At 35.7% G+C, this 15,503-nt stretch overlaps 1 protein-coding gene and 1 long non-coding RNA gene across 4 annotated transcripts; both read left to right on the top strand.

The window, feature by feature from the left end:
- Positions 1-2,272: 2,272 nt before the first annotated feature.
- LOC119080117 lies at positions 2,273-6,135 on the top strand. Its single transcript, XR_005088270.1, has 2 exons — positions 2,273-3,763; positions 5,200-6,135. It is a non-coding gene; the product is annotated as an uncharacterized LOC119080117 (long non-coding RNA).
- A 5,057-nt stretch (positions 6,136-11,192) lies between these two features.
- LOC119079992 (insulin-like receptor) lies at positions 11,193-15,235 on the top strand. 3 transcript variants are annotated; one of them, XR_005088262.1, is made up of 10 exons: positions 11,193-11,241; positions 11,295-11,358; positions 11,716-12,005; positions 12,190-12,451; positions 12,512-12,988; positions 13,057-13,805; positions 13,863-14,058; positions 14,118-14,665; positions 14,736-14,881; positions 14,963-15,078. XR_005088262.1 is itself a non-coding variant. In XM_037188157.1 (10 exons), exons 1-10 carry the CDS (start codon positions 11,197-11,199, stop codon positions 15,171-15,173), a joined length of 3,003 nt encoding a protein of 1,000 aa, XP_037044052.1. In that variant the 5' UTR covers positions 11,193-11,196; the 3' UTR covers positions 15,174-15,235. The 3 variants fall into 3 exon arrangements, 2 of the variants coding, with proteins under 2 accessions (XP_037044052.1, XP_037044053.1); XM_037188157.1 differs by adding an exon at positions 15,134-15,235 and having other exon boundaries at positions 14,118-14,881; XM_037188158.1 differs by lacking the exon at positions 14,963-15,078 and having other exon boundaries at positions 14,118-14,661; positions 14,736-14,861.
- The last annotated feature ends 268 nt before the right edge of the window (positions 15,236-15,503 follow it).

Below are 15,503 nucleotides of genomic sequence, written 5' to 3'. Positions count from 1 at the left end.
GTCGTTTTATGAGGTTTCAGGGCTACAGTTGAATGCTAGTAAGTGTGAGGTTTTCTTCATTAATGCGACTGCTGATGAAGAGGCTTGTATGTATGCTGAGATATCGGCCTTGTTGCCAGGTATTAAAAAGGTTGATGAGTCGTCTCTAGAGATGTTAGGTGCCCCGATATTTGAGTCTGGTCTAAAAAGGATGTTTTCGTCAAAGATGCAAGAGATTAAGTTGATGTGTGACAGGGTGAGATTGATGGATGTTCATCCTGCTTTGTGTGTGTTCAGGAAGTCTTTGAGTAGTTGTAGATTCAGTTATTTGTTGCGTGCTTCTGAAGCTTATTTGTTGTCGGATAGTCTTAAGGCTGTTGACGAAATTTTTCGATCAACATTAGAAGCTATTACGAATACTAGAGTAGAAGGTTCATCGTGGGATCAGGCTTCTTCTCCGTTGTCATTTGGGGGTTTGGGTGTTCGAAGAGTTGAGGAGCTAGCAGTACCAGCGTATTTGTCTTCTATTTATTCTTCATCAAATTTATCTAACATGATACTTCAGAAGTTTGGTCTAGAAATTATTGATGAAGAAATTTTAAAATTTATTTCTGAAATTCCAATTGAATTTATTCCAGAAAATGAGGTATTGAGAAAAGAACAAAGAAATTGGGACCTACCTAAGATCAAGCATCAATTTAATGAGATGTTCGAATCTGGTGATCTTAAGACTCGTGCCAGACTACTTGCGCCATCGACTAAAGAATCTTCAAAGTGGCTGCAGGTGGTTCCATCGAGTCAATTGGGATTGTTACTGGATAATAACACCTCTAGAATTGCTGTTGGTCTTCGACTGGGTGCTCAATTATGCGAAGAACATAAATGTGTTTGTGGTGAGATTGTTGCAAAAGATGGTTTACATGGTCTATCATGTGCTAAATGTGCAGAAGGAAAATTCGCTAGACATGACAGTATGAATATGATTTTCTCTCATGGTTTTTCTAGTGCAGGTATTCCTAACATAATACAGCCACCTGGTATCTCACGAGATGATGGTAAAAGACCTGATGGAGTGACTTTGATACCATGGAGTCATGGTAGATCATTGTTGTGGGATGTAACTGTGAGAGATACAATGGCTGCATCCTATATTACCGATTCATCAAAGAAAGCACGGTCAATTGCTGACAGAGCGGAGAGGCATAAACATAATCATTGTATGAAATTAAAGCAAAATTATTTATTCACTCCGCTTGCTTTCGAGACATTAGGTTGCATGGGTCCTGAAACGAAGAAATTTGTGGACAAATTGGGATCATTAATGAAAAAGGCAACTGGTGAGGTTAGATCAAAGGACTATCTTTTGCAACGAATTTCAATCGCTATCCAACGTGGAAACGCTGCCTGTATTTTGGGCACATTAGGGAAAAGCAGGATAGATGATTTTTATTTATTGTAAATTTAATTTTAGAAAAGATCGCTTTTTTACTGGCTGCGTCATTATTGTGAGCAGTCTTTTTTTGCGCATTTTCCTTTAATAAATTAATTCTCTGTCAATTAAAACAAAAATTTTTAAGATCGGGTAAAAATTACTCAAGTTATCGCGCGGTAACAAGAGAAAGCGTCTGTGTAGAATTTCTCCCATCTCGTTGTTCGAACATTATCCATCTGCAAACTCAGCCTCAAGATTTTCAATCTTCGTCGATTAAGACAAAATCTTTGAAAATCGGATAAGAATTATGGAAGTTATCGCGGTAACAAGTAAAAAAATCTCTTAAGAATTACTCCCATCTCATTACTCCAATATTGCCCATCTACGAACTTAACCTCATGATTTTCATTCTCCGTCGATTAAAACCAAAATTTTGCAAATCGGTAAAGAATTACTTGAGCTATCGAGTCCACAAGGAAAAGCGTCTGTGTAGAATTTCTCCCATCTTGTTGTTCTAACATTATCCATCTGCAAACTCAACCTCAAGAATTTCAATCTTCGTCGAATAACACAAAAAATTTGAAAATCTGATAAGAATTAGGGAAGTTATCGCGGTAACCAGGAATAAAATTCTCTTGAGAATTACTCCCATCTCATTATCCCAATATTGCCCATCTACGAACTTAACCTCATGATTTTCATTCTCCGTCGATTAAAACCAAAATTTTGTAAATCGGTAAAGAATTACTCGAGTTATCGAGTCCACAAGTGTACGGACGTTTTCTGTATTTAACGTTTTTTGCCAATGTAGAACATTTTCAAAATATCAAAGTGAACTTAGCGTTACGGACATTTAAGGGTATTTTCTTTCATAAGACCCTGACTTTCAGTCAAGGGAATAAATTTTTGTTTCTGAATGATGTTTTGAACTTGACCTTCCCATTAGACAACAGCAACTGTACACAACAAAATTAATCTCAATTTCTTATTATGAAAAAAACATTTGAAAATAGTCGTAACGTTATGGTTGATGCTTCATGGCTCAACTCAGACATATTCATCATAAATCGTGACAATAATTGTTTGTAGATGTACTTTCATACTTTTAGTAGTTGTATCTCTAATTGTCTGTTTAATCACTCGAGATAAATCATTCACTTAGACTGCCAAGCAAGATTGTTTATTAACGATGATAGTTCAGCGTGATGTCCCAGTTTAACGTTTTTTTTTACTTCAAAACTTTTGTAATATTTCGCTTCAGATCAATCATACAGTTTGCTATCTCTTGAATTAGTCAAAAAGATAACATTTGTGATAACTGAAACCCACTGAGAGATACAACTTTACAATAATGGCAACCATTTACTTATGTGCATCTTTTTATCCGGCTCTACAGAAAGTATTTTCAGCCGACTGAAATGCGAATAAATCTTTGCAATGACTTGTCTGAAGAACATAATAAAATTCAGTCCTTTTGGCCTACCAGTTTTTTCTGAATCCTTGTCTGATAAGGAGTTCATTTTTGAAAAAATCATAGAACAAAAGTAATCATCTAGAGGTCGCGCAAAACCGATTTTCAAAGATTCTGACAAGTTGGGGGGGAAATTTTTGACTTGTTGGAAAAACGTTAAACTCGGGAAACTTTGACATAAAAAGTCATAAAGTCATGACAGTCATAAAAAATATTTTCGATTTTGGACTGTAATAGCTCATTTTGATGGTAATTCAATTGCCAATTTAGTGCAGTAGAAGTTTTCAAGTTGCATCGAAAAACTGGATGCCTGAATGGAAGTGGAAGCTCTTTGGACAACCCTAATGTGAGAATCATAGAGCTAACCAATTAATTCGCAGACTTGAAGATTATAATTATACCATCCAAACGCATCGATGACGTCCATCGTCACAACTTAATGTCCTATTGAAATTTTATTTTCATTTTTTTTAATTCCAAACATGAATCGATTACAAGAATAACTACGGCTTTACAGCACAATTTATAAAAATCTACGCAAATTTTAATTACATCCAAGTCGAACAAAGCGATCACATGAATCGACCATTACATGTTCATTTACATGGTTCGTTCTAGTGGAATACCTTCAACGGAAAAAAAATAAAAATAATGTACGAGCATTGCTGGTTGTTATTTATGAATTGTACATTTAGTTGGTCGTTGTTCTTTGTCTGGTTGTGTTGGAGTTAGCATTGCGATAATAGTTTACATGCAACAGTTGTGCATTTTGAACAATAAATGCACTAAGTTTTGAGTGCATTTCTGAAATTGTGTTTGTTAAAAGGAGTCACTTCAGTTTTCGACAGCACATTTGAGCAAAAAATTTATTCTGCATTTGTGTAAGTTCTCAATTATTCCCATCAATGAGCTAGTTTTCATCTAGCATGTCAATTAGAACATAATTGCAGCATAAAGTAAATAGACAGACAGTGTAGTGTAATGCTAGTGGCATCATTTTTTGAATGGAGCGTCAATATGCTCATTTGTATTCGGTTATAAATTCCATCTTTCTTAACGTTCCATTTCTCACCATTTTTTGCTAACACAATCCACCTTGAAATATGCACGGTTCTGTTTTTATTAACGCCTCAATGTGAAGGACTTCCGGTTATAGGTTACTGATCGCTGTCTGTTAACGCTATTTTTTGTTGTGTAAATTATATTGTGTTAAAATTCTTGCGTCTAGTGTCTCACATCTGGGTATGAATGGATAATATTTCGTTTTTTTAGAGGTCATTTAATTTGAGACTTGATTGATTATCGTTTATGCGCAAATTGCTAGACAATGTAAAAATCTACTTGAACCAATGGAACTGGTTTGGCGATATTGTTATCGCTGATTATTTATGTGATGTAAGAGAGGTGGTCGCTGTACATAATTTGTTTGTTTTACAAACACCTAATGTTCGCAGTTCCATATAGTATGAAAATGACTTTTGTTCAATTCCTATTTTAATTTTCTCTGTCAGCTAAATAAAAAGCACTTTCCTTTACTTTGTTCAAATAGTGGCCATTACATATAACGATCATATACATACATGATCTTGTACCGTATGCTAGACGTTAACTATGATTTCAAATAGACATTTCCTTGGTGAAGAGTCAAAGTCCCTCAGTTGAATGTTTTATAGTATAACCTACCGGGTGCTGCGATACTGAAGGCTGTCAGTCTATATCCTATATGATCGTTTTGAAGCTCGGAACGGGTCATGAAATACGTGAACCTGATATAATCAATTCTAACCTAAACTAGATTGACCTGAAACGCGGATATAGTAATCAGAATGCAAATGACGTGAAACCTGTCAGGCTTCCCTGAAATTTTGTGGTCAGGTCAGGTCAAGTTTTTATAGTTTATGGTTTTTCTAGTGTAGTTATGGAAGTATAAATTCTGAAAGTATAACTAAAACAAGCAGGCATAATGAAGACCATTTCGGGAACTGGATCTGCACTGGAGCGAGGTCTCAGATTTTTTTTTTCTCAATTTGACAGTTAAAAATTAGTTGAAAAGGGAAAGTTGAGGAAGTTTTACAGTTTACGTGTAGATAAATCTGCTATGACAAGAAATGACCTACTTCTGAAGAGGGACTCAAACGTTCTTCTACCAACTTTATAATCCATTATCTTTTTGGATTCACACGAATGTACAATGGCAAAAAAAAACTATTTTTATCTTTAACAAACCACAATTGCTTGCCTTCCATTTCATCTAATTTCCTTGCAATCCATCCAATAAATTGTCCACAACTAAAACTTTTATCTGTTTGCTTTGCAGGTGGCATTGAAGACGACGACGACAACAAAATTCCATTTATTTGCTGAAGAAAAAACCAATCGGCCCTACGAAAATGATTTCTACCTTGGCAACCACTCCAATTTGGATATTTTTGGCCTGGGCTGCATTCGTGTTTCTGTGCAGTCCAATTTTGTTCATAATTAGCGTGTGTCTTCCGGAAATACCGTTAATGATTATGAGACGAATGTGTTATGTACCGATCGATACGTAATTGTGGCTAAACGAGTAGTCAACTGTTATTCGGATCTGACTAGTGTTTTCTTATATAATGATAAAATGTATGGTAATGGTAGGTCGCATGAAATAAGATTTTTTTTTATCGAACACTATGGAATATTTTAAACTATACTAAGTTGTTTAACAGTTGATTCACATCGCGATGCACTATCCGTTTGTAATAGGGTAATTGAGCTGAGGTGCTTATCCATTGCTAGTGTTTTTAAATTTGCTTTGACGAATCGAAGTCACTAACATGCACAGACGATGTTGAGACGGAATAATTTGTTTCAATAAGCAAAAAGTTTGATGTTGCAAAGAATTTAGTTCTTTTGCACCAAAGATACTCTTATTGATAAAAATTATTTTGTAATTGTTTCCTTTACCTGGACTTATGGCTAGTCAAAACAAAATTAATTTTAAATTGATCATAATCCTTTTGTGAATAGAAAACGAATGATTCATATTGAAACATATGCTTTTAGTATTAAAGAAAAATCTCTACATCGATTCAAGGCCAGGTAGGAAATTAATGAAAAGATGCTACATGACATATTCGTTATCTACATTTTAGTAGGAGAGAGAAAAACTAACTAAAATTTGTAATGCTAACGAAGTGCCTTAGGACATTAAGTTCAAAATTGTATTTTTGATATAAAAATTTATTTTTCAATAAAACTATGATGAAAACCGAATAAAGAATTTGCTTTATGTGTTCCTATTGGCGATTTACAACAAATAGTACGGCTTATAGTGGAGAAAATATCGTCCTTAAAAGGTAAGTACAAATTGAACATGTAAAGTGGTGCCATAAATACGTAATCATCGATATAATATAGGATTGATTCGAGGATTGATTGGTACACACGAAGAACGAAAATTCGGAAATATATCACACACACAACGACAAAAATTTTTAATCACAACACAAAACAAAGCGAAGGGTCATTAAATGGTACATTCAAAAAGGAAGAGGACACTAAGATTTTGAAATATTTGTATTGTTTTCTTCCGCGTGCTTTCTCAGAACGTAAGTTACGTTACACATGCATTCTTAAGAACGAGATCACGAGATTTGATATATTACAAGCCAGCACCGAATCTAAATGTTACAATGTTTGATTGAAGTGATGAGTGCGGCGACGATAGATGGCAACTTGTTGATGTACCCGATGGCATTCGCAATTCAACGCTAATCAACGTTAGTGTAACACAACTGAAACCAGAGACTCGCTATGCCTATTACATACAAGCATATATTGTTGCTAACGAAAAACATGTTGACCTAACGAAAATTCAGTACTTCCGAACGTCGTCAGAACTCACATCGAACCCATCAGTTGCAGCAGTTGTCGGCTTAGAAAGTGTATGAATATAATTCGAAGCATATCAGAGTTCAATTTACATCTTATTCCCCTCCTAGAATGTTCAAACGTTTCATTGTCCAGGCAACGTTTATCCGAATTTTGCAAGTGGAGATCGAGAATGTATTTCATGTGTTGGAACCTGTGAGAAAGTGTGTCCACCAGGGCATATTGATGGTATATTAACGGCTCGACTGTATCGCGGATGCACATATATCTCTGGACAGCTTGTTATTCATATTAGAAATCCGGCCCATAAGAATGGTCATTTGTGTTGAGTCAAAATTTGTTGTTTAAGCTTTATCGAATTGCAGCCAATACAGTACGTGAATTGGAGAAATCTCTATCAGAGATTGAAGTGATTGAAGGCAGTTTGACCATTAAGAGATCGTATCCATTAGTGTCGTTGGGATTCTTTAAAAAGCTGCGACTTGTGAAGAATGATCCAATGGGAAAGTAATCGGAAATCAAAATCTTCGCGCACTCTTTACACACAATGTAACAATTGAACATGGTCGAATCTTTTTCCACTTCAATCCAAAGCTTTGCTTGAACGTTATCGAAGAATTGAAGCTCAATGTGATTGACTTACGTAGTGAATCGAATTTAACGAATGGTGAAGTTGCATCAGATACCAATGGTGACAAGACTTCATGTAATATGAAGGAATTAAATGTTGAAATCAATAGAATTGATTATGACTCAGTGGTCATTCAATTTGAACCAGTTTTATACGACGATAGCCGCTCATTGCTTGGCTATTTGATGTACTATACGCTGGCGCCATTGCAAAATGTTACAATGTTTAATGGTAGTAATGCATGCGGTGATGATGGATAGGAAGTGAAAGAAATTCTCGATCGTAATCGTAATCGTAAATCAACACCAATTCTATTTAATGTAACACATCTGAAACCAGACACCCAGTATGCCTATTACATTCGCACGTGGACCATCAATAGTGAAGAATATGGTGTGGTGGTTCAACATTGGTAAAATACTTTCGAACAGAACCGTATAAACCTGACACAACCGGGGGCTCGGTTAATGCTGATGGTAGCTCAAAAGTAAGCTCACATTTTCTTCCTCGAAAGAAATATTTTTTTTTACTTTAGATAGAATTTGAAAATGAATTGCAGAACGCAATTTACGTACGGAGGAGAATAGTAGTAACCGGAGATATTAGTATTTTATTGCTATGTGAGACAAAATCGAGAATTACTTCGTATGTACATATTGTATATAACAAGTGAGCGAAGCGAACGCGTGTGTATACAATATGTACATAAGAAGTGATTCGAGATTTTTCTCACATAGCAATACGATATTTTATCTTCCATGTGTGACTATTTCATACATTCAGCGTTTCTGTACAAACACCACTGAACGCTTTGGCTTATGTGTATACAAAAGCATCATGTGTGACAATTAAACAAAATCGTGGCAACAAATCGAAAAATCATCGTGAATCTCGGTGGCCGAATCGGCTAGAGCGCGTCAGTTTTATGCATATGATCGTGAGTTCTATCCTCATAACAAACATTTTTTTCCATTTTTTTTTTTCATTTTCTATCACAAAAAATAGTAAATAAACTGATCTCCAGTATAGTAGCTAGATTTTTAATCGAAGAAATATCTGCTGGGCACCGAGGCCTTAGCCTTTTTGTCATATTGATTACACCATATTTGCAATGACACATTTCTCGGCAGATATTTGTCCAATCGAATAACTAATTGCGTTACCGAAATCCTGAGATAAAACACTACACAACGTAATTTTGAATAACAAGAATCCATTTAGTCAAAATTTGATTATTTTTCGTTCTATAGTAGATTATTCACCTCTGTCCACATGTTTATTTAGCCACTTGGGGAGTTATTGCATGAGCCGAAGGCGAATGTTATAACCCCAAGTGTCTAAATAAACATTTGGACAGAGGTGAATACGCTATTTTATCTACCGACGGCGAAATAATAGCACTTTTTCACTGCTATTATTTCACCTAGGTAGATAAAATAAATTATGCGAGTCACACATACACTCGCGACATTTTGTCGTGCATGTTAAATACTTATGTACTTTTTAAAATGATCAGACTATCTGCGACAGAGTCACTAACACATATATGGTCATTGCTTATGTTCTACATACATGCGGGGTTTCATGACAACAAAATCAAATGTAATCATGAGTCTCAATGGCCGAATCGGCTAGAGCGTGAACTTTTTATGCATAAGATCGTGAGTTCTCTTCCCGCAACAAACATTTTTTGTTTTTTTTTTTTGTTTTTGTTTTATCAAAATAAATTGCAAAGAAAGTATTCTGATCTCTTTACCATAAGTAAACTTCCAATCGAACGAATATCTGCTGCGCACTGAGACCTTACGCTTTTTTACATATTGATACACCACGTATGCAATGGCATATTTCTCAGCAGATATTTGTCCAATTGAAAAACTAATTACGAAAGACATCCTTCGGTAAAACACAAAACAATGAAGTTTTGAATGAAGAGAATCCGTTTAGTCAAAATTTGATTTTTTTTTGTTCTAAACGAAAAAAAAACACATGGCGTCGACACACACACACACACACGAAATTTTGTAGTACATGTTGCTTATGTACTTTATAAATTGAGTCCCACGCTGCAACATTAGAGTATGCATATCTGGTATATTAGAAGACTCGGTGGTGTAATGGTTAGCGTAGTTTGTTGATATGCAGGAGGTTCGGAGTTCGAATCTCCGTCGGGTCATTGGTTTTTTTCTTCAAAATAAAAAACGGAAATAAAATTTACCCTAGAAGAGTAATAAAATTATATCCCTAGACAACCAGAATAACGTATGGCTTAGAGTTTATATACAGAAACGAGTAATGTATGAAATAGTCACACATGGAAGATAAATATTAATATGCGTCACTATATTAATGTCACTTACCCAATGACTCTTACTTTAAATAAAAATTCATGAAAATTTCCTATCAAAGACTTTTTTGTAGTAAATTCAATTTATTATCAGACTTTCCTTACGGGCGTCAATCATAAAGTATGTTCTTGGACCAAAATGTTATGTTATAGGAATTCGGTTCTTGTATTCGTTTAAAATAGCAAGAGTTAAAAAGATGCAGTGCGCTCACAAATGTTGCAGCGCGATTAAATGCACGTTAAAATCCACATTTGAAAGTTACTATTCAGTGGAGTTAGTGACCTAACAGCAATGATACGCTGCGAGGGTACAAAATAACTGCTTTTTTGTTAAGTAACGAATGGGTTCAGCCAACTCAAAGGCAGCTTGTCAGAAGTATTTTCGTTTGTCTAAAGCCAGGCTTCAAAACCCACTTGTTTCTCCAGTGAAACGAAGACTTTTTTCTTAGAATTTTCATAACAAATGCGTGATTTCGGTTGGAGTTGGGTGCAAATAGACCTTATTTGTCTATTTGCCGCAGGGTGCAAATAGTTACTATCAAAACGGAAAGCGCAAGTTTACCAGATCCACTGAACAATAATCAAAATTTGATTGCACAAATTTTAATTAATGAAATTAATAAATTTTATCTACCTAGGTGAAATAATAGCAGTGAAAAAGTGCTATAATTAATGTGATCATGATACTGGGAGTCCAGTAAACCGATTATTTTTTCAGTTGGACTAATATATGCCGAGCGATAAACATTTGAAAAAGTGAAGTGCAAAGTTTTGAAACAATGGTCGTTGACCAGTGAGGTGACTCCTACCGACAAAGTGTGCCTGCAGCTAAATCAAAATTCAATTGAGTACGAATTATATTGCGATTCGACTGGAACATTATGTTATAAAAATATAGACAATAACTTCGGAAAGTTTGAGTGAGAGCTTTTCTAAGTGTCGTTCAAACAGATACTATAAAAAGTGAATTTCACTCCTTTTGTTGGCCAGAATGTAAAGTGAACATCGTCACTCATATCTAGAAAATTTTCGAGCCACAATAATGAAGGTTTCCATGAAAATTTTCTACACAATCGCTTCACATGTTGATTAGTGAACCTCTTAACCTCTTACATACTATCACAATTCTGTTACGTCTTTTCATACAAATTTATCAATACAGATACATTTATTGCAGTATTACATCTATATCTTAACCTTCAGATTAAATTTTTCGAACAACTAGATAGTACAAGAACTGAAATCTATCTGTACAATAAAAGAAAAAATTTGCAAAGCAAGAGCAAATTTAGCATTAGTCTTGATCGTCGGCATGCGTTACTTTTTCTTACTAGTGAGGAGGAACGTAACACACAAAAAAACCTTTTGATAAAATGAAGAGCATCAACAAAAAATAATTCTCGCAGTTCTTATCACTTCTGCGTTCGTATTCGCAGGCCTGTAAATATCAGTGTGTCTTTGGTGATACAATGATTTGGCTACTCTGTTTTCTTCTCAATTTCGGGTCGCTAGTGGTAGATTTAATGTTTCTTTTGTAACAACACTACTAAAGTAAGGTTTCTTTTAGGACTTAAGCAATAGTCTTGACCTTAGAGATGGTCATTCTAGCGATAATAATTTGATTGGTAAAAGTAAGTAGTTGAAATTTCGTTTTTTTAGAAATACTTAAAAAATAAACTTTTGAGTCCAATCAATACTCTAGCAAACAAACTACTTTTATTAAGGTAGTGAAAGTGTCAAGTAGCCTTTGGAATTTACAACGTAGTCAGTCAAAATGTAGAATAGTGTTTTTAGAATACAAAGGAATAAGGTGTGAATTTGACACATTGAGCTGAGACTTTGTTTGCTAGATAGAGTATTGGTCCTATGGTTTATTTATTAGTCATTTATTTACATAATGACGGACAAAAAATTGAAAAGTCGAGTTTTCGTGTGAATTTGGTTATTCCGAGACAAATCATAATCGCACCATTTAACAATTTTTCTAGTATGTCGGAGCAAAGACATCCGAAATTCAGTGGACGATTTGAATCGTTTAACAAACTGTAGGGTCATTGAAGGATATCTTATGATCACACTAATTGATCGTGGCGTCAACGAGTCGAGCTTTGAAGGCCTTGAATTTCCACTTCTGACCGAAGTCACCGAGTACGTACTATTACTTCGTGTTCATGGACTTACATCATTGGGGAAACTATTTCCGAATCTTCGTGTCATTCGGGGCAATTATGTGATCAATAACTACGCATTGATTGTCTACGAAATGATTCATTTGCAGGTAGATTGTAAATTTGAAATTTTGATCGGATTTCAACCAATGAAAGTATAAACCAGGTATGGTTTGTTCATACAAACCGGAGGACATCGCTATGTCCTCCGCTCCATACAAAGTTTGACATTCGACCATACCTTGTGTTGACGTTCATTGATGTCAACAGAAACCCTGTGGAATTTAATTTCAGGAAATCGGTTTAAAATCGTTGACTGAAATTTCTCGAGGTAATGTCCGCATTGAAAAGAATCCAATGCTCTGTTTCACGGATACAATCGAATGGACTTTGATTACATTGAGTAGTAACAACAATGTTATCAAGGATAACAGAGCGACAAACGACTGCCCGATTTATCCATGCGTTGGTACATCCACGAATGACACTCGTCCACTCATGTGTCCTGAATTAAATGGCAACACTTTATGCTGGAATCAATCACATTGCCAAGGACGTAAGTCAAAATAAAATCTGGAGAAAAATCTTGGATTTTCAAAATTTCTTTGATAATTAGTTTGTCCCTCAAAATGTGGAAATTCAACGTGTAACGTAAAGGGAGATTGTTGTGATGATTCATGTGTCGGTTGTGATGAGACTGGTAAATGTTTATCATGTCGTTATCTGAGCATTGGTAATTCCAAGGATCTGCAATGTGTAAAAAGTTGTCCATCCAACATGTTTTCTTACGAGAATTACCGTTGTGTCACTGAAAGTGAATGTCGGGCTATAAGGCAGTATATGTACGTAGAAGCTTATGATGATGATCCACTGTTAGGATGCATTCCGCATGATGGTAAATGTTCCATAGACTGTCCAAGCAATTTTCATCCAGTTAAACTCTCTGGACATCGAAAATGCATTCAATGTGTTGGAACGTGTAACAAATTTTGTCCACCTGGAGATATCTATAGCATATCTTCGGCTCAACATTACCGCGGATGTACACATATCAATGGTCGATTAGTAATCAATATCAAAAATCTAGACGACCGTAAGTATTTACATCAAATCTTACTTATCGTATTCTCAAATTATTTCTGAATTAAAATCAAATTTTAGAATCCGTTGTTCGTGAATTGGAAAATTCTTTGTCTGAGATTGAAGTGATCGAAGGCAATTTGGTCATTGAGCAATCGCATTCGATAGTGTCGTTGGGATTCTTCAAAAAACTACGTCTTGTGAAGAACAATCCAATGGGACAGGAAACGTATGGCATAAAAGTAATCGGAAATCTGAATCTTCGTGCTCTCTTTACGCACAATGTAACATTCGAACATGGTCGAATGTTTTTCCATTTCAATCCGAAGCTTCGCCTGAACGTTATCGAAGAATTGAAACTCGATATGATTGACTTACGAAGTGAGTCGAGTTTGAATGATGATGAGGTTGCACCAGATACCAATGGCAATGAAATTGCATTTGACATCGTGACTTTAAATATTGAAATCAAGGAAATTAATGCTAACAATGTTGTTATGGAACTCGTACCACTTGAACGAGATCAACCCCTCGGTTATTTGATATATTACAAGCCAGCGCCGAATCGAAATGTTACAATGTTTGATGGAAACGATGTATGCGGCGACGATGGATGGCAAGTTTTTGATGTACCCGATAGCATCCGTAATTCAACGCCAATCAACGTTAGTGTAACACAACTGAAACCAGAGACTCGCTATGCCTATTACATACAAACATACATTGTTGCTAACGAAAGACATGTTGACTTAACGAAAATTCAGTACTTCCGAACGTCGTCAGAACTCACTTTGAACCCATCAGTTACCGCAGTTGTCGGCTTAGAAAGTGTAAGAATATGTTTTGGTGTATAACAAAGCTCAATTCACATCTTATTCCCCTCCTAGAATGTTCAACCGTTTCATTGTCCAAGCAACATTTATCCGAATGTGTCAAGTGGAGATCGAGAATGTGTTCCATGTGTTGGAACCTGTGAGAAAGTGTGCCCACCAGGGCATATTGATGGTATAATAACGGCTCAACGGTATCGCGGATGCACATATATCACTGGACAGCTTGTTATTCATATTAGAAATCCGGCGCGTAAGAATGGTCATTTTTGTTTAGTCAAAATTGGTTGGTAAAACCTTTTCGAATTGCAGCCAATACAGTACGTGAATTGGAGAAATCTCTATCAGAGATTGAAGTGATTGAAGGCAGTTTGACCATTAAGAGATCGTATCCATTAGTGTCGTTGGGATTCTTTAAAAAGCTGCGACTTGTGAAGAATGATCCAATGGGAAATGAAAAGTACGGCATTAAAGTAATCGGAAATCAAAATCTTCGCGCACTATTTACACACAATGTAACAATTGAACATGGTCGAATGTTTTTCCACTTCAATCCAAAGCTTTGCTTGAACGTTATCGAAGAATTGAAGCTCAATGTGATGGACTTACGAAGTGAATCGAGTTTAACGAATGATGAAGTTGCATCTGATACAAATGGTGACAAGACTTCATGTAATATGAAGGAATTAAATGCTGAAATCAATAGAATTGATTATGACTCAGTGGTCATTCAATTTGAACCAGTTTTATACGACGATAGCCGCTCATTGCTTGGCTATTTAGTATATTTTAGGCCAGCGCCATTTCAAAATGTTACAATGTTTGATGGCAGTGACGCATGTGGAGGTGATGGATGGCAAGTGAAAGAAATTCTCTATCGTAATCGTAAATCAACACCAATTCTATGTAATGTGTCACATCTGAAACCAGACACCCAATATGCCTTTTACATTCGCACGTGGACCATCGATAGTGAAGAATATGGTGGTTCAACATTGGTAAAATACTTTCGAACAGGACCATATAAGGCTGGTACAACCAGGAGCTCGGCTGATGTTGATAGTAGCTCAGAAATTGTAAGCTCGCGTTTTCTTACTCGAAAGAATAATTTTTTTTTACTTTTTCGACGATAAACTCAATGGAAATTTACTTTCCAGAATATTCGGTTGGATCCGACAGTGCAAAATCGCGCACGAAGTTTGTTCTTTGTTGAAGATGCTGAGGAGTCGATAGAATTTGAAAATGAATTGCAGAACGCAGTTTATGTTTCTCGGTAAATTAAAAATATTTTCCTTCAGCACCGGTTATAATTCGATGTTTTTTTTTAGTTTTCCTTCAAAGAAGAGTTTTCGTAGACGAAGAGAATAGTCATCGTCACAAAAACGGCAGGATGGCATATTCGTCACCATATTAATGTAACTTACCACGCATTCTAAATACAAATTCATGAAAATTTCCTGTAAATTTTTTTAGTAAATTCAATTTGTGTAGTACAAAGTACAAATTTTTTTATATTGGTTACTTGAAAGTCTGAAACAATTGTCGTTGAGCATTGAGGTGACTTCCACAAAGAAAGTCAGCCTCCAGCTAAATCGAAATTTAATTGACTACGATTACCATTGCGATTCGACTTGAACACAGTGCCGCCTTTTCCATATGGGCCAAATGGGCAAATGCCCGTGGCGCCCGAAGTGGAGC

Source organism: Bradysia coprophila, unplaced genomic scaffold (genome assembly GCF_014529535.1).
Source record: "Bradysia coprophila strain Holo2 unplaced genomic scaffold, BU_Bcop_v1 contig_350, whole genome shotgun sequence".
In the NCBI taxonomy this organism is placed as follows: Eukaryota; Metazoa; Arthropoda; class Insecta; order Diptera; family Sciaridae; genus Bradysia; species Bradysia coprophila.
Note: the sequence above shows the minus strand (reverse complement) of the source record. Positions and strands in the feature narration are given on the sequence as shown.